General features: G+C 42.7%; 1 protein-coding gene across 2 annotated transcripts; it reads left to right on the forward strand.

The window, feature by feature from the left end:
- Nucleotides 1–1,947: 1,947 nt before the first annotated feature.
- On the forward strand, nucleotides 1,948–23,460 carry LOC138376789 (ferroportin-like). 2 transcript variants are annotated; one of them, XM_069461248.1, is made up of 10 exons: nucleotides 1,948–2,050; nucleotides 7,235–7,302; nucleotides 9,741–9,900; nucleotides 10,937–11,052; nucleotides 11,490–11,616; nucleotides 13,284–13,538; nucleotides 15,486–15,651; nucleotides 15,982–16,196; nucleotides 20,308–20,606; nucleotides 23,243–23,460. In XM_069461248.1, the coding sequence occupies exons 1-9, from the start codon at nucleotides 1,951–1,953 to the stop codon at nucleotides 20,601–20,603; spliced, it is 1,503 nt and encodes a 500-aa protein (XP_069317349.1). In that variant the 5' UTR covers nucleotides 1,948–1,950; the 3' UTR covers nucleotides 20,604–20,606; nucleotides 23,243–23,460. The 2 variants fall into 2 exon arrangements, with proteins under 2 accessions (XP_069317349.1, XP_069317348.1); XM_069461247.1 differs by having other exon boundaries at nucleotides 15,486–16,196.
- The last annotated feature ends 341 nt before the right edge of the window (nucleotides 23,461–23,801 follow it).

Raw genomic sequence — 23,801 nt, forward strand, 5'->3', positions numbered from 1 at the left:
TGGGGCTGTGAGCCCTATGGTCGTGGGGCTCATGTCACACCCTGTCAGCCTGCGGGACTCAGGCTCCCCCCAACTCCCCAGTTACCAGGACTACAGCACTTCCAAACGGGTGAGGAGCTTTGACAAATGTGTGCTACGCATTTCTGCAAACAAAGCCATTTATTTTAGGCTGAAGCGTTCACAGCAAAATTTAAATAATTTATCTAGAATGTGACAAATGGAACGCTTTCTTTTTATCTTTTTGGATTTCTTGGGTAGAACATTTATAAAGTAAAAGCCTCATTATCTTAGATTTCTCAACTAACTCTCTGCCATTAGCTGCAGACAAGATGCATGGACTAAACACAGAGGCAGTCTCAGGAATCTGAGCCTGTCTGAGAGAAATATTTTAGGTCATTACTGAAGTGAATCAGGGCCTTGAGAATCCTTTAGTCAATGCTCTATGGTCTTGGGACAGAATTATTTTCTTTTTCTTTTTTGGTTGGGGCACAGCTGCCACTAAATGGTGTCTATTATGTTATGAGCTAACGACCTGGAAATGTTCCCAATCCCGCCTTCTACCACCCAAGAGAAAATACTCGTTCTTGGAATTCCCATAAAAATGGAATACTTTTGGTCGGGTTGGCATGGCTATTAGAAGGCCAATCCACCTAGGAGGACCTGCCCAAGACTCGTGCTTGGCATGAGCGTTTAGCAGGACTCATCTGTTTAGGTCTGGCCGGGGGAGTTGGCCTAGGGATTGAGGCACCACATGTGGGAGTGAAAGCTTTGAAGGGGCAGGGGGAAAAGAAAGAGACACTATGCAGTCTTGCCTGGAAAGGCCTGGAGAGCCCCGATACTAAGGGGACAGTCTGAGCACAGAGATCTGGAGATCTCTTAACTCTGCAGAGGGCCAGCTCTTATTTGCCTCTAAGTGATCTCTGACATATTTCAAAGCAAAAATAAAACTTTTTTTTTTTTTAAGACTCTTACTGAATGTCCCTGTATGTATCCTAAGCTTTTACAGGACAAGGACATTCTGGACACGTCTTGTCCTTGTCTGAGCCCCCAGGACTGGCTGCACTCCGTGTCCCCGTCTCCCAGTGCAGCAACCTATGGACCTAGAAGGGCCCCCGCCAGACCACATTTTGCTGGGCAGTCACGGGTGGCAGAAACTGCTGGCCTCTCTTTCGACAGCCCACGGGAAACATTTGCAACTCCAGCACTTTCTGCACAAAGCGCTCCATGGAAGCAACACCCCTGTGTGGTTTAGAAGCCATTTGCTACACTGCTTTGAAATTCATCTTTCTATACGGCCTCTGGGGGTGCAGTGAAAGACCTAAACCTTCCTGCTGTCTATGGTAAGCAAACTGTTAAAGTTTTAGAAAGTCCTTATTTGAACTCTGTTTAGAAGTAAAATAGTCATTAGCAGAAGCAAGCATTTGCTTCTGTGTATTAGTGAAAATGTGAGGAAGCTTTTATTTATAACTTGCATTAGTTATAAGTTACCAGACTTAATAAATTTACCCTGCTGAAACATTAAAGTTGAAAAAATAACACATTAAAGAGGGACAAATTACTTACACCATTGCTCCTGGGTTGAATGACAACACAGATAACTTAGTCAAAACATATCTTTAATGTTTTTTGTGTGTTTGATTAATCCATGAGTCTCTAATTATAACTGGCTGAATGTCCCCTCCACCCCCCAAAAAATTAGTTTTGAGTGTTAATAATCAGTCTCTGTTTGTCGATGACAATTGCTATGACTTTATTCATATGGAATAAAACCCTTATAATAGATCACACAATTAACTTTCGGTGGCTGAAATAAGTGAAATATAAATGGTTTTGGAGGAATCCAATTGGAATTAAGTTAAAGCATATTGACTTCTTCCAGTTTAGAACCATATGATAATAGTTTGAATGTATTTTTCATTACTTGGAACCTTTTTCTCCTAGCATGAAGTTATGGTGGGAGAATTAAATGACACTGAAAATTCTGGAAATGAGGAGAAACAGACTAAAACTTCAGGCATCAGAAGAATGATGGAAGGGAAGAGTCTTTTAGGTAAGCCTCTGGTTAGATGTAATTTTAATAAGCTCCACCTGAGAAAGGGGCACACGGCCCCCATGGGTAATATGGCTGCATTCACGTCACTCTAAAGTTGCACAGTCTCTCTGAGCATAGTGGTCTTCATTAAATAAAATAGGAGGCTAAAAAAATAAGCAAAGATAATCAAACAACATATGTCTTTTTACATGGCAATGTTCTAGAAAAATCTTAATTGATTTCACTAATTTAAATGTCACAAAGCAATTAGCTTTGTTTTCCCATCTCTCTCTTCTAGAGTGTGAGTGCATCCCAATTTTTAAAAATTATATTTATACAAAAGTGTTGACAATTTCATATACACAATTAGTATTATAATTACCACAGCTGTGGGTAAAAACGTCATCTCCTGTTTATTTTCTCACATTGTTACTTGTAAATTGTGAGTGTGATGTGTGGGGCTGTTTGGGGACGGGGGTAAAGTTAGGACCCCAAACCAAGAAGCCTGTCTCACAGAGAGGGCACCGTACTCCACATTAAATGTTCACAGTCCTCTCTGCCTTCCTGTCTAATTAAGAGCATCAGTTCATGGGAACTCAATCCCAGGTAAGTTTCCAAGTGGGAATTCTTACAACACTTTACAATGTGGGTGAGGCTGTTAAGTGATTTTTGACAGTCTTAACTGCAGAGCTGTATTCAGATCTTCCCATGGGCTCTGCTGGGCGCACATGGGCTGGAGAGTGAAACTTGGTAGCCACAGAAGGGAAGAGCAGTGAATCTTCCTTTTTGATTAAAAGAAGAAGTAAAACAAAATCTCAAGTTCCATTTGTCTCGTTTAAGTGGAAACTTTCTCCAACCACAAAAACACATTTTGGGGACAATAAAGGAAACTGAATAAGGACTAGCTCTCAGATGATATCAGAGAATTATTAATATCTCTAGGAGGTATAATGGCATTGTGGTTATAAAGGAAAATGTTCTTATTTTTAGGAGATATATGCTGAAAGGGTAAAGTATTATATCTACAACTTATTTTCCACATATATTGAAGATACACATATACACAGAGATAAAGAAAATATGGTAAATATTAGAAGTAGTTAAATTTAGACACTGTGTGTATGGGCAGTTATTGAACCAGTAATTAAAGATCTATGTATCAGTCAGAAATGCTTCTGGCTGCAAATAAAAAAAATAAAACCTTAATTGATAGGGGTTTAAATTTTAAGAACATTCATTCTTTACTAAACAAGAATTGCAGTAGGCATCCATCCATTCAGGCTTGGTGCAGCCACTCAGCGATGCCATCAAGACCACGTCTTGTTCGGTCCATATGCCTTGTCATTGACTTCTGCACTATCGATTCATGATTCAAGACAGCTGCTGCAGCACTAGGTATCATGGTCACAGTCAAAGGCAGGATGTGGATGCACAAAGCAAGAAAAAAAAAGCAAAAGCAAACTTTCCTCTTGCACTTGATTCATTTATCAGAAAGCAAAATCTTTCCCAGAAGCCCCCACGATCTTCATGGCTAGAACAGTCCTATGGCCTATCCTAGCCGCAGGGAAGTCTGGGAAATGAAATCAGTGCAAGGGATTGAGATCCATTGTGACCCCATCCCCTTGGGCTGTGGGTGCATTGCCACCCTGAACAAACACCCCTGGTGTTCTGTTAGCAAGAAAAAGGAGAAAACAGCAGCTACTTGTCATTTGCTAAATAGGTGCCCTTTTCCTCTAGAAGGGAAATTGGTCTGTTTTACTAGATAACCTTAATCGTTTCACTAGATAACAGAAATGATTTTTAAAGGCAGTTAAAACTAAAACTCATTCTGTACTATATTACGTTGATGTTTAACAGAAAGAGAAATGGTGCCCAGAAGGAGACTTTAGGTTTCCTGTCTTTTTTAGCCCAGTGAAACAGAAACTTTTTAACTATCTATGAAAAGGATTTTTTGCTTCACTTTCAATTTTGGTAATACATTTCAATATACAGTTTACTTTTAAAGATTGTTCTCATTGTGATGGACATTACACAGCAGAATGGGGCATATATTACTACTTCTCATATTCTTAGCCGCAATTTGTGGAGCATCCATTATATACAAGGCATTATAACAGATGGGTTACACATTCTCTCATCTGTGCAAGAGGGATGTGCCTGGCTGTTTACAAAAAGTCCCAAATTAAGCCTGAGTCATTAGACTTAATAAAGAAAGAGCAAACTGAAAGTTTTCAACAACTGTTCTAATTTCTACTTCCTCCCCAGCCTGTGTGAGGCCACTATAATAGGATGCTCTTGACATCTGGGCTCTTAAAATGGAAACCTATTTATTGGTTATAACAAATAATCGTCATTGCTAGAGTTCTCTTCTGTCCCTTTCACTATCCCTTGGTCCAATAGTAGGCTTTCTTCCAAAAAGGATGCTGCACACTCCTTGTAGATGTATTGTAATGAATTCTCAGACTGACCATAGCCACCTAACCATCACTGGGGGGCACAGTCATGCGTCCTGGGAAGGCATAGAAGGACATGGCCTATGCTCCAGAGGTTATTGGGTATGCAGAAGTCCCTCACCACCGGTCCATTTGTCTGATGCTTGAGCATGTGGCGTTGGTGGCTGAGGTCTACCTTATAACTCTGGTTGACGGCCAAGAGATGCTCTGATGGGTTGCGCTGTTCTCTGGAGTCTTAGCAAAGAGAAGCATAGGTTGACGGCACTCCAGGTCTGCCCCATGCCTCTTGGCTATTTGTTGTCTCAGGTAAGAGACCAGGCTGGTTGAGAGCCTTTGGATGGGCCAAGATCAAGAGGCTACAGAGTGGTGGGATGAAGTGACAATAGTGGATCCACCATTGGGAAACTAGATTAAGGTCGTCTGCATGGGTGGACATGTCAGGAGAGGGGCCGGAAGAACGTCTGAGCATCCAGTCAGGAGATGAGATTTAGATCAAGGCCTAGCAAATGAACAGAGAGCAGACCAGTGCCGGAGTGGGGCTTGTAGGGCCTTCTACTGCATCTCTGTTCCTTCACTTAGCAAACGTTTTTTGACTATGTGCTATGTACCAGAAACTATTCTTCGTACTGGGAATATGGTAGTGAACAAAACAGACGAAGATCTTTCCCCTTGTGTACTATGTTCTCCATGTAGTCCATAATTTGTTTCCCCACTTACATTCTAGTGGGGAGAACAAATTATAAACAAGATACACAAGTAAATTGTAAGTAAATTATATAGTATGTTAGTGACAAATAGTAAGGAAAAAAGAAAGCAGCAAAAAGAGATAAAGGAATATACATACCTGCTGTGCTTATAACATGGTAGCCATTAGCCTTGTGTGGCTATTGATAATTAAATTACTTAAAATTAAAAATTCAATTTCTCAGTCATACCAGCCACATTTCCAGTGCTTGAGGGACACATAGCAGCTATCCTATTGGACAGTGAAGGTATAGTTTCATCATTGTAGAAAGTTCTATTGGTCAGTGCTGGTCTAGAGGGTGCAGTTTTTAGACAGGGTGGGTAAGGAAGGCCACACTGAAAAATTAACTTTTTAAAATTTTTTAAATTTAATCTTATTTTTTAGAGACAGAGTCTCACTCTGTCACCCAGGCTGGAGTGCAGTGGTGTGATCACAGCTCTCTGTAACCTTGAATTCCTGGGCTCAAGTGATCGTCCTGCCTCAGCCTCCAAGTAGCTGAGACTACAGGTGTGCACCACCATGGCTAATTTTTATTTTATTTTTTTTGTAGAGACAGGGTCTCACTATGTTGCTCAGGCTGGTCTCAAACTCCCAGCTTCAAACAAATTTCCCACCTCAGCCTCCCAATGTGCTGGGATTACAGGTGTGAGCTATCACGCTTGGCCCAAAAAATAACTTAAGTAAAGACCTCATGGAGTTGATGGGGTTGACAAGGTCGATTATGTGCACCCCTGAGGGAAGAGCATTCCAAACAGAGGGAACAGCCAGTGCACAGTCCAGCAATGGGAACGAAGCCTGTGGCTAGAATGTGATGAATGGGATTGAGTCGTAAAAGATGAGGTCAGAGAGGTAAATTGAGGGAAGGAGTTCCATAGGGCCTTTTAAGGACTTTGGGCTTTGCTCTGTGTGACATAGGAACCATTAGAGGTTTTGAGCAGAGGAGTTACATGATCAGACCTGGGTTTTTAATAGGAGCACTGTGGCTGCTGTGATGAGGGTAGATTGAAAGTGGATAGAGGAGGGAGGTACATGAGGGGATGTCACAATAATCCAGGCGAGAGATGAGGGTGTCTAGGCTGGTAGCAGTAGGGGTGGTGAAAAGTAATCAGGTTCAGGTTATTTTTTTGAAGGTTCAGGCAACATGGTGGCTGATTGGGGTACAGGGTATAAAAGAGAGAAGAGTCCAAGGTTTTCCCAGCCTGAGCAACAGGAAATATGAAGTGTCCACTTACTACGATGGGAGGAGAAGACGGGGTGAAACAAGTTTGGATGGGAGAAGGTCAGGAATTCTGTTTCGGACACGTTCGATTAGCGTGCCTACTCAGCACCCAGCTGAGGTTGAGCAACAGGTTAGATATAGGAGTCTGGAGTTCAGATGAGAGGTGCTCGCTGGACTTATAAACTTGGGACTTGTCAGCCTTGTAAATGGTATTTTAAATCATGAGGCTGAATGTCATTAGAAGAGTGAGTTTAGATGGAAAATAGAGGAGGTCCCAGGCTGGAGACCTGGGAGCTCTAAAGATTGGAGGTTGGGGAAGGAGGCATTAAAAAGAACAACCAGTGAGGTAGGAGAAAAACCAGAAGACGTGGATGTTGGGGGCCTCATGGAGAAGGTGTTTCACCAGGGAGGAAGGGAGAGATTTGCCAGGTGCTTAGATGAACACTCAGAATTGATGACTGGATTGACCTGTGTGGGGGTCATTGATGACCTTGAGAAGAGCAGATATGCAGAGAGAGAGGGGTGAAAGTTGTCCAGAGTGGACATTTGTTTTTTTTTGTTTTTGTTTTTTTTTAACAAATGCCTGAGACTCCCCTAACTTGTTGAGCAAACCATATGCTTTTCTGTTGCCTATATTTTTGTTCAGCACTGAGCTACTCTCTAAAAGCAAACTCATGCTAAATAGCATTTTACCTTCTCTGCATTACTGGCAAAATTTGCTTTAAATAAATATATATATTTTTTACTATTTCATAATGCTTATGGTTTGAATATATGTGTTTTAGGAGCAACTTTGATCTACCTCATGAGTCCAAGATTTTTGATTTATGTAAGCTGTGCCTTATCGATGTGGGTAAGACGAATCAAAATAAAATTAATGTTTTTGGATGACTAAAAGAACTTTAATATTAAAGACATTAGAATGTCTCAACATATGTGTGTGTATTTTTATTTAAAGATGTTTGAATTATCAGATATAGAATAAATAGAAAAAAGTGCATAAAACATACATGTAGGAACAATAATAAATAATTATGAAATGAATACCATGAAACCACCACCAGGTGAAGACCTAGGATGTAGCCAGCACCCAAGATGTCCCTCATGGGTCCATTCTCAGTCACACCTCACCAATGAGAAGGAGCCATGAGCCTCACTTTAATGGGATTCACTTCCTTGTTTTCTTCATAGTTTTATCGCTGTGTAGGCATCCCAAAATTATTAGTCTTTGAACTGTATATGAATAAAATCTTACCATAGATATTCTATTATGTCTTGCTGCTTTTACTCAACATTGTGTTTGTAATTCTCACTTACTGCACACAGCCCTGGCTTGGTACTTTTCATTGTTGTATAGTATTTCATCACCCAATATACCACAACTGATTTTATCAGTCTTTCCAAAGAGCCAGATTTTGGCTTTATCAAGTCTTTCTATTGTCTCTTTATTTTTCTAGTTCATTAATTTCTGCTCTTACCTTTATTACTGCCTTTCTTCTACTTTCTTTGGGTTTAATTTGCTGTTCCCTTTCTAACTTCTTAATAAATTCAGGCTTTCCTTTCTAATATATGCATTTAAGACTACCCATTTCACTTTAAACAGTGCTTAAGCTGCATCTGACAAGTTTTGATATGCTTTGTTAAAAAATTTTATGTCCTTTGTGATTGCTAGTTTGACCTATGGATTATTTAGAAATGTATTCTTTAATCTACAAACATGAGGATTTTCTTTTTACTGATTTTTAGCTTAACTGCCTCAAGTTCAGAGAAAACCTTCTGGATGATTTCAATACTTTGAAATTAAGATTTGCTCTATGATGTATTATATGATCAATTTCTACAAATGTTTCTCTTTATTTCAAGTACAGCTTTTTTGCCTTAAAGTCTATTTTGTCTGGCATTAATTTAGTGACGTGGATTTCTTTTGGTTAGTGTTTGCATGGTATATCATTATCCATCCTTTCTTATTTTTTTGTTTTAATGTTTCTTTTTAAACAGCACATAATTGTATTTTTAAATTCAATTTGTCAATCTTTATCCTTTAAGTTGAACATATAGTCCATTTATACTTAGTGATAACTAATGATATATTTAAGCTAAATCTACCATCTTATTTTGTGATTTGTGTTTTCTATTTGGCCCATTATGTGTTTCTTTTTCTCCTTTCTCATCTTCTCTCCTTACCGTTCTTCCCCTCATTTGGTCTTTCTGTGTTTTATTGTAGGCTATTTCCTCAGCTAAATCTATAGTTAACTGATTAAAGATTGGGTTATGTCTAATCTGCTACGAAATCTATCAATTGAGGTTTTAATTTTAGGTTCTATTGTTATGTTTTTCAGTCCTAAAATTCCTATTTCTCTTTCAAACTGCCCATGTCACTTCTTATAGTTTCTAATTCCTTGGTCAGATTATCAGATTTGGCATTTATTTCTTTAAATATAGTGTTATTAATACTATTTTCCAGCCAGCGTCTGATAATATAAATATCTGAAGTCTCAATAAGTCTGTTTTAGTTATCTCTTATTTATTGTAATCTTGCTCATGGTGATTCATTTCCTTGTATCACCAGTTATTTTTGGCCATATGCTGGGCATTGTATTTAAAAATAATTGTAGGGGTTCCTTGAAGCCTAAGATAATGGCATCTTCCTTTGGAAAGAATTTTAATTGACTTCTACCAGATACATAGTGGGCATTAGACATTCGAGAACACTTTAATCCAAGTTCAAGGCTTGAGGTTTCCTGGACCATCTAGATGAGGTAAAACTGGACTACAAGTCCATGCAAGGGTTGTTTTACTTTAGGTTTGCTCTTGCTTATATGGAGAGTTTAGTTACATGGGGTCTCAGCTTAAAGTAGAAACTAGTTTATCTTAGTCCCCATCTTTGGTAGCATGGACTTCTATCATCTGACTTTCTGAGGCCACCAAAACTGCTGTTGTATTTCACTGCTGTTTTTTCTTGAATCAGCAGATGTCCTCAGGGCATCCTGGGCTTATTTCTAGGGGTTCTCAGGTTCTCCCAAGTGCTTGTCTGATATTTGCTCATTAGCTTCGTGACTCTTTGATGCTCTTAAGATTTTAAAATATATTCTGTCCAGTTTTTTAAATGTATAACTATATTGCATAAAAATAAATTTATGGATATACTGCATAAAATTATAATTTTGACATTCTGTTTTTAAATCCTGCATATTACATGTTCTTTGGGAGAAATGCATCCTTCTGGATTCTAACTTTGTTCCATCTTTTAGGTTAATGATTAACACATGCTTTGTCTCTACTGACTTGCAGGGAGACCGAATGTGGCACTTTGCCATGTCTGTGTTCCTGATAGAATTATATGGACATAATCTTCTTCTATCAGCAGTGTTTGGCTTAGTGGTGGCTGGATCTGTATTAATATTTGGAGTCTTAATTGGTGATTGGATCGACAGGAAACCAAGAAATAAAGGTAATGCTCTTAACTATGACATACATAATTAAATGCTATATTATGACCTCACTAACTTTTTTGGGGTTATGTAGTGAAATAAAATGACAGATATGAACTTAACAGCAATACAGCATAACTTGTAAACTCTAGAAAAAGAGTTATTCAGCTTTATGTCATCATGCTCTGGTGCTATATTTAACATATTTTATTTTTTTATTTTTATTGTTTTTATTTTTATTTTTTTGAGACAGATTCTTGCTCTATTGCTCGGGCTAGAGTGCCGTGGCATCAGCCTAGCTCACAGCAACCTCAAACTCCTGGGCTCAAGCAATCCTTCTGCCTCAGCATCCCGAGCAGCTGGGACTACAGGCATATGCCACCATGCCTGGCTAATTTTTTTCTATATATTTTTAGTTGTCCAGCTAATTTCTTTCTACTTTTTAGTAGAGATGGGGTCTCGCTCTTGCTCAGGCTGGTCTCGAACTCCTGAGCTCAAACGATCACACCCACCTTGGCTTCCCAGAGTGCTACGATTACAGGCGTGAGCCACCGTGCCGGGCTGGTTTTTCCTATTCTTTTCATTACTAGTCAACATGATCGTTTTCATTCCACCTAGGATACTTGGAAAGGCATTCTCTGAAGCCTCTTCACTGAAAAGGCTAGCTTATTTAAAATCTACAGGGTTGGTCCTCAGGCCAAATTGATAACTTCAGTTACAAATTCAATCCAGAAGAGTGTGGCATAGCGGTGGAAAATGTTAATTTCCTTGGTTTACCTAGAATCCAGCCTTTCATATGATCTTTCTCTGATGCTTTCACTCACTTGTAAAGTCCAGCTTTTTTTTTTTTTTTCTTGTGGGTACAAAGGCTTTGCCTTTAGTGTGTGCAAGAGCCTGCTTTTCGCCTCTTAAGCCTGTGATTGCTGATGAAAACGCTAACTCTGGTTGCCACAGGATTTGGCCAAACGCAGTTAGTCTGTATTCAGTGATGCTGTAGTTGTGACCTGCCTCTTAAAACCAAGAGTAAATATTGGGCTGGGGTGTTTGCATTCACAGTTGCTCACGCCTCCCTCTTCACTCAGAACGCCTCTGTCACTGCCTGCTGCATCGTCCTGATGCTCGTGTTCTCCTACAAGAGGGAGATGGAACAAATCTGGCACGGCTGGTTGACTGTGAGTGTCCCCCGTCTCCCTCGCGCGCCACCAGCGCGCATGTTCTGGACACAGACCTGCGTGTCCGTCAGGGAGCGTTCTCCGGGCAGCCCTGCTCACTGGTTTTGGACCTGGCTACCTTCCCTTAGCGTTCTCCTCTCCCCTAATTTGTGAAGCCGAGCTGGGATCCCCCAGACATGCAGGCGGTAGAACAGCAGTCTGTGTCTGCGAGGGACAGAGTAGCCGTGGCTCTGGCGCTGAGGCGCTGGCCGGGTGGGAGAAGAAAACACTCGGCATTAACGCAATCGCATTTGGCTCCAAACCCACACCGAACCTTTTTCTCACAGAGGTCTTTGTGTTCATTTAGCTGTTCCTTGTACCACAGTGGGCCGGGAAAGCGGTGAGAAGCTTCCATTTCTATTCTGGGGTTCCAAAATCCCTTCCCCCTCCCTGGGCAGGTGGCCTGCTACGCGGTGGTGACCACCCTGGCGGCCTTGGCGAACCTGGCCGGCACCGCGCTGACCATCACCGTTCAGAGGGACTGGATCGTGAGCCTCACGGGGGGCAACAGAGCCCAGCTGGCTGGTGAGCAGGACCACAGGGGCCTCCAGTGTCCTCTGGTCAGCTGAGGAGCGCAGAGCTGCCGGGCCAGGCAGGGATCTGAGAGAGGCGATAGAAACAGCCTTTAAGAGAAGTTATCTGGAGTAAACCAGACCAGGGTTTGAATTCAGCTAAAACCAGCTCTGCCTCTTCCTAGCTGCATACCCTGGGGCAAGTTACCTAACTTATTCAAACTTGACTTTCCTCATCTGTAGTTTTGGGAAGGATTCTATGAGACACAGGATTTGTAAAGCATTTAGCACTATGTCTGCATGTAGGAAATGTCTAAGAAGTGGTTGATACTGTTATTATCAAAAGAATACATAGACTGCACTTTGAGGAGAGAAGCCTTTCACACACACCACAGAAGTTTCTGGGCAATTTTAGACTGGAAAACAAGTGAATTAAAAGATTTCTTAATTCTGGGCAGTGATAAGCTTTATTTTAAAAAAAAAAAAAATGCATCCTTAAATGTGACCATTGATTATCACTGAAAGCAGGGATAGAATTTTTTTTTTTTTTTTTTTTAAATAACAGAGCTAAATGAAAGAATCTGGCATCTTCTTTGTTTTTCCTTCCATTTATAAAACTTGGATCATTCGCATTGCGGTATATTCAAATTGCCAATTTAAAGCTGAAGATCTTGTCCTACTCTATATTTGTGCAATCGGTACTCTCTGCTAGCAAATGTTCGTGAGAGTTGATGGCCAAGATAAAGGAAGCTAGTAAGGAGGAGTCTATTAAAATTATGCCTTACAAAGAGTAAAAACCCCTTATAATCATGTTTCCTTTCAAACTGTAATTATTTGGATGTGCTGCGGCTTAAATAACACCACCCAAAATAAAACAGCTATGTTAGTGAAAGCCTGGCGGCATGGTGTCTTAAGCATTTTCTGTCTCTGGGTGAAGAAAATCTTCCTATTCTCTATTAATTAATTTTAAAGAAATCTAAAATAAAGCACAGATTCTGGTTGAAGTTCAGTACAATTTAAAACATGATTCTGTAAATATATTCTTCCAGGAGGGTGGAATAGTTAGGACAATACATTTCTGAGTCGGACTGCCTGGGTTTGACTCTCATCTCCACTTTTGTGACTTTGAGCAAACCAATTCACCTCTTTGTCTTTCAGTTTCCTAAGCTGTAAAAGGGAACATTACTGATTTGTTAGAGTTGTTGTGAGAAGTGAGATGAATATATGTAGAAAGCTTAGAAGTATGTGCCTGGCACAGAGTAAGTATTCAACTAATGCTGTCCCCTACCCTCCGCTTGTCATCTGCCTCCCCTGTCAACATGTTAGTTATAACAATGGCTATTAATATTGTTGTTGTTGTTAAGATGGTGGGTTGTGATGGGAGAGAGTGCTGAGATAGATGGGAGTTAGAATAAGTAGCTCCAAGTAACCTCATTTCTCTACGTCTCAGTTTACTTATCTGTTAATTGTCCAAATTCCAACAAAACTGATCTTGAAGGTCTTCTCTAGGTTGCAAATCCTCTGATTAATCTATCGTTAAATCCAAAGGGATCTTTCCTGTTTTCACTATCATTATTACTCAGTGCATGACTAGCAAATCTAGCAAATACACGATGTTAAATTCACCAGAAGGAAGGACTCACTCACTAAGTTACAATGTTTCCCTCCTCTCACTTACAGTGATGAATGCTACAGTCCGGCGGCTGGACCAGATCATCAATATATTTGCTCCCCTGTCTGTGGGCCAGGTGATGACATGGGCATCTCATGTGATCGGTTGTGGTTTCATTCTCGGATGGAACTTGGTTTCACTTCTTGTAGAGTTTCTATTTCTGTCCAGGGTTTATCAACTAGTTCCCCAATTGGCTGTTAAACCCCAGCAACACACAGGGGGGAACTTCCTAGAAAGGCAACAGGAGGCTGTGAACATTCAAGGTAATGCAAACTCAGAGAGAGCTCTTGTTCTTTTTTTCTCCTTTATGTCAGTGTTTCATTTCTTCTTTCCAGAACTTGTGTCTGATCATAATCTCAACATTTTGTCTGCAAATGTGCCTAGAAACAGTGATAAATGAGAAGGCTCCAGCTGTGCCATTGGTCATGCAGTTCATATGGCTGATCTTAATGTTGGGGGCAGGAGGGGCTGCCTTGTACAGTAACACAGGTTGGGTACTGCATAACTCCAGGGGCTCCATTCAGAAAGACTCCAATGTAAGTAGCACCCCGATGGGACTGTGCAGTATACAACCTGCACAACCTATCCCACAGTCCTGGGGGCAAATTACTCCTTCCTATCTCGCTTATAAACAGCCTCTCTAAAGAGCCTGCATTAGAGAGACAATTGTGTCAAGAAGTATAGCCTGCTCTTTGGTCAAGACAATGCAATGAATTGGTCATCCATATTATGAACAGTGTTTTTCTTTTTTTTAAATCAGAAATTCCCTAATAGTATAGTGAAGATAAAAGGAAGGAGGACGTGCCAATAAACATGACCTTATTCTCCCAAAGAAAGAGCCATTCCTGCCTATTGACCACACTGCCCATCTGTTTGATACAACACAGTCCAGGAATTGCTTCTGATCAGTTTCTCTTTCTGGAATTCTTGTAATCAGTTCTCTTTTCTCTCCAGTTGTTTTGTAGTTAAAGTCAACCATATTTCATTGAATAAATAAAATACATATATTTGTAGAGAGCGGTAAATAGATACATATACATATTTAGATGATGAATGGCTAGATGGAGTGAGCTGCATCCTTCCCATCTGCCACTTATTACCTGTGTGACCTTGCAAGGTTAATTTATTCATATGCTCTGTCTCAGTATCTGTTAAGACAAAAACAGAACTGATTTCATAGGGTTGTTCTAACACTTAAATAAAGTAGTTTATGGAGAGCCCTATTTTACTACCTAGCATATAGCAAAACTTAAGTCAATGTTAGGTATTTTTTCCATCATTGTTGTTATTGCTATTTTTTTTAACTATTCTGGCAATAAATCCATTTCTATAGTTAAGAGCATCATACTTCCCATAGTGTGACGCTCTTAATTAATAGTTGGTCTAGAATGGATTTGGCCCACCTACTCCTCTCTCCTTCCTCCAGAGCCTTATTTGACTCCTCTAGTTCTTCATAGAACTAGTCTTAATCTGTGCTATACACCTCTCACAAATGGCTATATATATTTTCAATCTGTTTCTAGTCATTGTCTGTTCTGTCCTGGAAGACTGAAAGGTATTTGCCATTTTATTCTGTTTCTTCTAAAAAATAACCAGAGGAAGTATCTGTCACTCTTTTCCAGGAGCTCATGACCAAGTTTCAAGCATGTGAAATTTTGTCCTGTACCCTCCTCTGTGAGCTCCTCTTTTCAATGCCACCTTCCTGGCTTAACTGTGTGTCTTAGTTTGGGTTCTTTCAAGAGCAATCCTTGAGACAAGGGTTTGGGGTAAAAAGGAATGTATTTGGAAGGTGATCCCAGGAAGCATGGGGAGGGACTGGGAAGTGAGTCAGGGAAGAGAGAAAAGACTGTAAAGGGTGTGTTAATGCAAGTGTCACCACTGGGAGCAGCTGGGCTCAGTCCTGCGGAGGACCGTCTGAGAGACTGCAGGACAAGCCTAGAACTGTTCCACCAAGGTCTAAGGGAACTGGGGTGTCTGTCCACCAACCCTCGGCACTCAAGGGTCGGGAGTTGTTTGCAGGGCACCAACAGCCTGCGCCTCGTGTTCCTGTGGCTGGAGAGAGCTCTTCAGGCCGAGGGACACAGGCGCTTGGAGTAGGAAGCCATCAGTGAACACAGGAATTGTCCAACAAAGAAGCAGATGAGGTTGGGGATGGGATGAGGGGATATGGGCAGGGTGCTAACTTTAAGCTAATATGGATTTTATTTTAGGGCAAATGGACTCTTGGGAAACCACTGATAGATTCACCTACAGGCCCAGAACTTCGGAAAAACCAAAGGACCACAAGTCTAGACGTGAAGGACAACAGGCCACAACCACAGGGTTTCGTCTTGGCCTTCGAAAGCTGCAGAGGCTGCTCCGCACGTGCCGCGAGGGGTGGGAAGCGTACCGCAGGCAGACCGTCTTCCTGGCTGGCTTGGGCTTGGCCTTTCTCTACATGACAGTCCTGGGCTTCGACTGCATCACCACTGGCTTTGCCTACACCCAAGGGATCGGAGGCTCCCTGCTTAGCATCCTCACGGCCCTTTCGGCTCTATCTGGCCTAATGGGCACAATTCTCTTCACCTGGCTCCGGGGGCACTATGGCTTGGTCACCACCGGTGTCATATCCAGCTGGCTCCACTTAGGTTGTCTAATGCTCTGCGTGTTTTCTGTCTTTGCTCCTGGAAGTCCTTTTGATCTGGCTTTTTTCTCACTTCCCTTAAGCAAAAATTCATCTTCAAACCATGGGTTGCTAAAGGAGGACCAGGTGCATGTTTATCCCTTTGAAAGAAACCTGAACCAACCAATCGTCCCAGACCGTTCCTCCATCCACTGGACCAACAGCACAGTTCTGTTCCAAGGCCAGCAGCGCCCCGAGCCCCCCGAGTCTTACATCTCCATCATCTTGCTCTTCTCGGGAGTGATCCTGGCACGAATTGGTGAGCAGTGGGTCACTCTTGGCGTGAGATTCTGCAGCTTGTGATGTTGCTAGGTAACCTTGGACGCATTTGTTGGTCTCATCACCGTGCCATTGTAAATCTTCATCATTCACTCATCGAGGACCTGTTATGTGACAAAAACTGTCCTAGACAGTGGGGATAGGAGAGTTATTTGATCTGACAAGGTCTGAGCTTGCAGTCTGAGCAGGAGACCAATATGTAAGTTGTTGACAATATAGTGCTAGGAACTGTGTTAGGGCGGGACAAAGGCTTGGGAACACACGGGAGGGACACCAAATCTGGTCTTGAGGGTTGGGGAAGCCTTTCTAAAGTAAGGCACAATTAAGAGATCCCTGGAGGGCAAGCAGGTGACATGGAGAGGGAAGAGTGCTCTAGGCTAGGCAGCCAGTGTTGCAAAGGCAAAGCAGAAAGCTGAAAACATCGAGATTTGGGAAGGAGAAGATAGTTATTTCCTGGGTGTCGAGCATGAAAATGCTACAGATGGCATCTACATTAAAGGAGTATTTTGGCCGGGATTCTTTTCCCGTGGATCTGGGATGAGGAGAGAGGAAAGAGGGCAGCTGGGGGTGGGGGGGGAGGGGCTTTCCTTAGCTGCTTGGGGGAGGGTAGGCAATCCTTCCCCGAGAACAGGGTGCCTAACCTTGAGGGTCTGTAGTAAGCTTGTCTTCCCCAAATACTTGGTCTCTGAGCTCTGTCACCAACTATATGTCATTCATTATTATTATTATTTTTTTTTTTGAGATGGAGTCTTGCTCTGTTGCCAGGCTAGAGTGCTGTGGCATCAGCCTAGCTCACAGCAACCTCAAACTCCTGGGCTCAAGCGATCCTCCTGCCTCAGCCTCCTGAGTAGCTGGGATTACAGGCATGCGCCACCATGCCCGGCTAATTTTTCTATTTTTAGTAGGGACGGGGTCTTGCTCTTGCTTGGGCTGGTCTCAATCTCCTGACCTTAAGCAATCCTCCCACCTTGGCCTCCCAGAGTACTAGGATTACAGGCATGAGCCCTTGAGCCTGGCTATGTCATTCATACCATATGTCATTCATATGGCAATGAGGACATATCTGGCTTGGTTAGGGTATTTATTAAAACAAATTTTTAAAAAAAATTTGGTCATTTGATGCCTGGTGACTCCAGCAGTTACATGTTGGGGATCAATGGTGATGTCAACAGAAACCACATAACAGCACACTGACCTCAGTGCTTAGACCTGTGGAGTCCTAGCCTGGGAAGAGATCGGGCCACATTCTTTGACATGAAATCCCCAGGATCAGGTTTCCATGCAGAGAACATCATTTCTTTGTCCAGCCCTCCTTCCTCCCCTCCAAATCCAAAGTCACCACCTTCAAAGCCCCTCCCTGAGGGCACAGCTCAGAGCAAAGGGATTCTCCACCCCCAGGTCAGAAACAGGGAGGGGAGTGGAAATTGTGGTGGTGGAAGGTGTAGATCAAAAACCAAGTGTGTCCTTCCCAATTCATTCGACAACCCTTCCCACACACCTCCCCTGTGTCCCTCATTCTGTACGCCAGGCACTGAGACCCTGCCCTCCTGGGACTCAGGCTTCACCTTCTCCTCTCTGAGGCCACAGTGAGGTGGGGCCACAGGGTTGGGGGCATGTGTTCCTGACTCTTGCCCTGGAGACCCTGAGCCCTTTGGTCTACAGAAGCTTTGGCATATTAGGAGGGAGAAAAATCAGAGTATTGTCGCCTTAATTAAAGAGGTTATAAAACCGTGGGCTAGCCTGGGAACCACATCCTCTGATGTAATAGGTATGTCTGAGAAAGAAACTGTGTTCCTAATTCCAAATAACTGACTTAGAAAACTGTTCTTTCATCGAGAGATTACCACCTCTAAAATATTTTAAATGAGGTAGCTGGTGGGTGGTTTGACTTGCCCTCTTAGCCTTTCATTGCACAAACAACTGAGAGAAGAGTAACCATTTAAGATTTATACAATTCACATTATATTGCAATAAAGTATTTAGTTCAAAGGGGAATAAAAAGTCCACCAGCAACTCCCGTCTACCAGGATAACTTGGCTCTTCCCGATACAAAGGAAAGACCCCATTTGGAAAACATGGAAGCCCGTCAGCAGTGCCTGCAATCTGGAAAAGCACTCACGGCCTTTCCTCCATTGTATTATAATAACAGTCCTATTTGCTGTGTCTTGAATGAGGATTCCAGAGACATAGAACACTCTCGACACTCATGAGGGAGATAGCTCAGGGCCCGAGCCAGGCTACCTGCTGATGCTGGCAAGTTACCTAGGCTCCCCGTGTCACCGTATCCTTATCTGTACGACGGGATAATAGTGACAGAAGCTGCCTCTCCAGGGCGTCCTGAGGATGCACTGAAATAATTCCCGTAGGTAGCATGTTTAGCACAACGCTTTCTCAAGTGTAGGAACTACCTGTCAGAAATGAATGCTAATTCTCGCCTTCGGTCCTCATTGTCATTATTATATTTTAGCTGCAACTTTCACAAGTGCTGCTGTGTGAGGGTTGGGTGTGGGGTGGGCAGAGAGACATAGAGAACCCCAGTGCTGAGTGGCGAATGGACGCTTCTAGACGCCTTACCCCCAATGCCAGCATGTACCATTTACATTTATTCGTGGCAGGATGACAAGTGATCTTGGGCTTGGTGGTGAGGGGTTGCAACTGCAGGCATTAAAAGCACCAGTGCCCAAAAGGACATATTATGTCTTTGCCAGCATGGTCCGGCCAGGTGGCTGTGATGACCGGTCCTCTCCGTGGGTGATGGGCCTGTGGCCTGCCTTAGTATCTAATATATAGCACCAACCACAGGGCTCATCCTAGGTATTTACCCAGTAAATGCTTGTTTCCACTCTGATATCAGGGAACTAAGTTACAGAACTCTGGCTACAACAAGATATGACACGTTGCTTACAATTCACTTTGCTTCTTAAAAATCTCAGAACTATACCTCTATGTCCTCAATTTAGAGATAATTTTCAGTGCATAACTAGCCCTGCATTCTTTGAGCATGTCACATTGTACAACTGCACTGTAGCATTTTATAAATACCTCCTAACTTTGTAAGCACTGCTTGCTAGGGGCCAGGTGTGGGGATTTTACAGGTGAGCTCTGGGTTAGAGTCCAGTGTGGGACAAGGTCCTTGGCAGGCCAAGCTCTGAGAGACTTAGAGGCCATCGGGGTGGTCGGGACAGCTCAGGAGGATGGTGGACCTGGTCAGGGCCCCCATGTGGGGGCCACGGCAGGGTGGCTAGCCCAGGAGGACAGACGGCCTGGCTGGTGCTCTGCAAAGGCAGACACTGAAGATCACAACACATTATCTCCAAGTCATTCTTGAGTCCACAGCTAAATCCAGGGATCAGGACAGAGGCAACCAGGAGGCCTTTGCAGGGCCAGAGCTGGACCTCAGGGAGCATCTAGAAGCCCGGCTGGCTGGGAAATCAGCCAGGCAGGCAGAAGCCGGGAGCAGGTCCCCATGGAGGCGGGCAGCAGCACCCCCAGCGGAGACGCTGTCATGGGAGGGCAGCACTGTCATCACCACAGCTGACTTCTGCTCTAATGGTGTCTGCACAGCAGGTCCTGAAGTTGCTTCTGAAGTGTAACCAAACGCAGCCTCTGTGTGTGGTTGAATGTAGGGGGTCTGGGGAAATGAGGCCAATTCTTCCTCTGCCGAACCAGGAGGGAAAGAGGAAAATCTAGAATCAAAACTAGATTTGAAGTGCAAGTCTCTGCTTTCTGTCCTGAACATTTTCACAGTGAAGTCGGGGCATAAATAAATACATCCAAAATGAAGTTACAGTGCATCTGATGATAATGGTGGTAATGGTGATTGAAAAAGGTAAATATAATACCACAAATTATGACAGAAACTACCATGCACAGATGGCCAGGCACAGTGCCACACGGTTCACAATATTATCTCATGGAATCTCCCAATAAGACAGTGCCTGAAACATTCCCATTTCACAGATGAGGAAACTGAGCAACAGAAAGTTTCGTTTGCCCGTGGCGACAGTGCCAGTCAATGCCAGAGCAGAATTCTCACCAATGTTCTCTGACATCTGTTCACATTTTCCCCCCCTTACACTGCTGCCCTGCAGGCCTCTGGTCCTTTGACCTCACCGTGACCCAGCTTCTCCAGGAGAACATTCCAGAAGTGGAGCGAGGGGCTGTGAATGGTGTGCAGTGCTCCCTGAACTACCTCATGGACCTCATCCACTTCGTTCTCGTCATGCTGGCCCCGTGGCCGCAGCAGTTTGGCATGCTGGTCTTGATCTCCATACCTTTTGTAACCACGGGGCACATGCTGTATTTTTTTTATGCAAGAAAGTGTAAGATTAAAAATGCCCATGCCAAGAAGACAGTGAAGAAGAGCACTTGGACGCCTTTAACCTGAGAGGTAGGCAGCACCTCTGGCTTCTCAGAGGTCTAGGAACACGGGAGCCTCTCACACTGTTTCCGGGTGTCTACCATGTGCTCGTTGCTACCTGGGAGAGCAATTATGTCGCTGCCTTTTGCCAACAGCACCCACTGCATTAAGTGTGTCTTTGTGGCAGTGGTGCTATCCAGAGTTTGAAAGGGGTCTGACTCGTGGTGCACCCATTCATGAAAATCAGGGAGATCCCACCCCAGACACTGTGAAGGGGCTTGTGTTTTAATTTTGCCAATGTAATAACTCAATGTTTCAGGGTTTTTATTGTTCATTGGGTTCTAATATTAGAATATTCTGGTCAGTGTTAAAATTAGATCATGCTGGTGGAGCCTGATGTTTGGATTCAATTCTTTGGGTGTGGAGTTTTTGTTCTGCTAGTTTTTGAGTGTTCTTTTGATGAGCTAAGTGTCGCTAATGAGGACTGAAGCTATTTGTTGGAGAAACAGATCACGATAACAACCTTTGTGTGGTGTACGGACTCTGGGCCAGGCCAGAAATCTGGCAGTCTGACTTGGGCCAGCTTTGCCTCAGTGATCAAGCTAAGACCAGGTCTGATTAAGAGGGCCACAGGTTTGTGATGAGTACATTGTGAGTTTCTGGTCACTTATAAAAAATCAACACTAATGGATGAGCATGGTGGCTCATGCCTGTAATCTTAGCATGTTGAGAGGCCAAGCTGGGAGAATCACTTGAGGCCAAGAGTTCCAGACCAGGCTGAGCAACATAGTGAGACCCCCGTCTCTACAAACACTTTAAAAAGTTAACCGGGCATAATGGCACATGCCTGTAGTCCCAACTACTTGGGAGCCTGAGGGAGGATCATTTGAGCCCAGGACTTTGAGGTTGCAGTGACCTATGATGATGTCACTGCACTCTAGCCTGGGCAACAGAGCGAGACGCTGTCTCAAAAAAGAAAAGAGGGAAAACTAGCTTTTTGACGAGGCTAGAAGAAAATCTATATACCTCTTGCTTAAAAGAATAATGAATTGCTACTTTATAAATGCCACGATCTGTAAGTTTCACTTAAAATTGAAAATGATGGTAATAGCTTTCTTGGGCCTCAAAGTACAGAGAACTTTTTTGTACATGGGAAAGTCACATTTTGGGAATAACCTGTAGCATACTCAGTAGCACCTTACAGGGTGGGTGTTGATGGGAATGACATTTTCTAAAATAGCATTTCTCCACCTCTACACTATTGACATTTTGAACTGTCATCCTTTGTTGTAGCGGCTGTCCTGTGCACTGTAGGATATTTTGCCACATGTCTGGCCTCTACCTACTAGATGCTGGTAGCACCACACATAAACTAACTACCCAGTTGTGACAATCAAAAGTGTCTCCAGACAACCAAATATCTCTGAGGTGGCCAAATTTGTGCCCCCATCCCCACCACCAAGAACTACTGCTTAAGAGAAATGTGAAAACTCAGGGAAGAATTCACTTATTGTTAAAAACAAAAAGACAAAAAGCCATTATTAGTAGCAAGAAAACTCCAAAAGGGGATTTTACACAGACCTGCTTTTTAGAGCAAACAATTAAGTGAAAACAAAGGAAGGAGAGAATTTTATGGAACATTTTGCTTAGCGTAATTTTTAAAGAGAGTACTTCATACAAATTCTGGTAATATTGATGATACCACCTCCCACAATGTCTCCCCTTCCATAAAAAACCCCTGAAAGACATTACTACACACACACACACACACACACACACCCCCAAACCAACTGGCTAAGGAAACCAGAACTATTCTCCACAGGGATTCTTCAGAAGGAAGTTGTATTTCGATGAGGCGTAGCATACAAAATCCTTTCACCCTTGATTATTTTAACGAACATGCAAATGCTTGCACAGAGTTGGCATAAACAGAAAAATGTTTAATAAATACATTTGTAAGTCTTTATTTAAAATGTCCAGATGTATTAGCAGCTTGAGTATAGAATTTATGTCATCTTCTAAGTAATAATGGTTATCTACCCCACACCTTCTGCCCTTGAAAAAACTAGCTACTTACCTGTAAATTCTGCATTTTAAGTTCTAATTTTACTCTTCTTTTTCCTCGAGCTATATAGTAGCACAGCAACGTCTCTCTCGCTCTTGGGTTGTGAAGTCATTATTTGCATATTTCCATGATTATTTTGATTCATATTTTAGACCAGTGCCATCCAATGGAAATATAATGCAAATCACACACCATTTTAGAAATGTATTTCCTTTAACCCAGTACACTCAAAATATCATTTAACTTCCAATCAATAGAAGATTGAGGTATAATATAGTTTCTCAAATTAATTCCTCACACCTGATGTTTTTCACCCCTATAGCATGTCAATTTGGACTAGTACTGAATAGCCTAGTGGCTACCACATTGGAGTGAAGTTTTAGACTCTGATTCCCAAAGTTCCATGTATTTCCCAATGGTGAGAGACCTACAAAGGATACAATGGGCTTCAGCCCTAAAGAGCGGGGGTAACACGCCAGGGCAGTTGTCCAGCTGGAAAATCAATGGTATTAGCCTCCAACGTTCTGCTGTTCCCAGAAACAAATCAAGGTGACATACATCAAACTGATTTGACTGGATTTTATCTTTGTCTCTGAAACAGACGGGTGTGGAGCTGTCCTCCTGGAAATGCAGATGGCAAGGCAGAGGGCTCCTCAAGACCACTGGCCCTTGCAGTACAGATAAACTCCACTAGGGGGCCTTGGTGGCATAATCCCAGATTGTGATTCATCACGATTTTATATTAATAACAAAATATTGGAATCAGAAATCTTCAGTTGATGAATACAAGGTAAATTTTGAAAAGGCAATCTTTATGAGTATAAAATAAAAATAAGCCTTTCAAGCACATCTCTGGCTGTTTATCTGGTTTTCCTCTCAAGCAGTTCCCCCCGGCTTTGGCCGGGCAATCAGCCGGGTGGGCCCAGCCTTACAGGGTCACTAGGTCAAGTGACCTCCCTGCTCCAGAGCCAAATGCACCAATCCCCACTTTCTCTATGTTCCCATTTAGTTATCCAGATACCTTCTGTTCTACTTCTTCCTTCAAACTACAGTACTTGAGATCATGAAGGGAACAAAGCAACCTCTCACTTGAGTTTTCGGAGCCTAGGATGCAAATGACTATACTGGCCTCCTCCACTTTGAAGGTTAGGCAACTGCCA

Source organism: Eulemur rufifrons, chromosome 29, assembly GCF_041146395.1.
Source record: "Eulemur rufifrons isolate Redbay chromosome 29, OSU_ERuf_1, whole genome shotgun sequence".
NCBI classification, from domain to species: domain Eukaryota; kingdom Metazoa; phylum Chordata; class Mammalia; order Primates; family Lemuridae; genus Eulemur; species Eulemur rufifrons.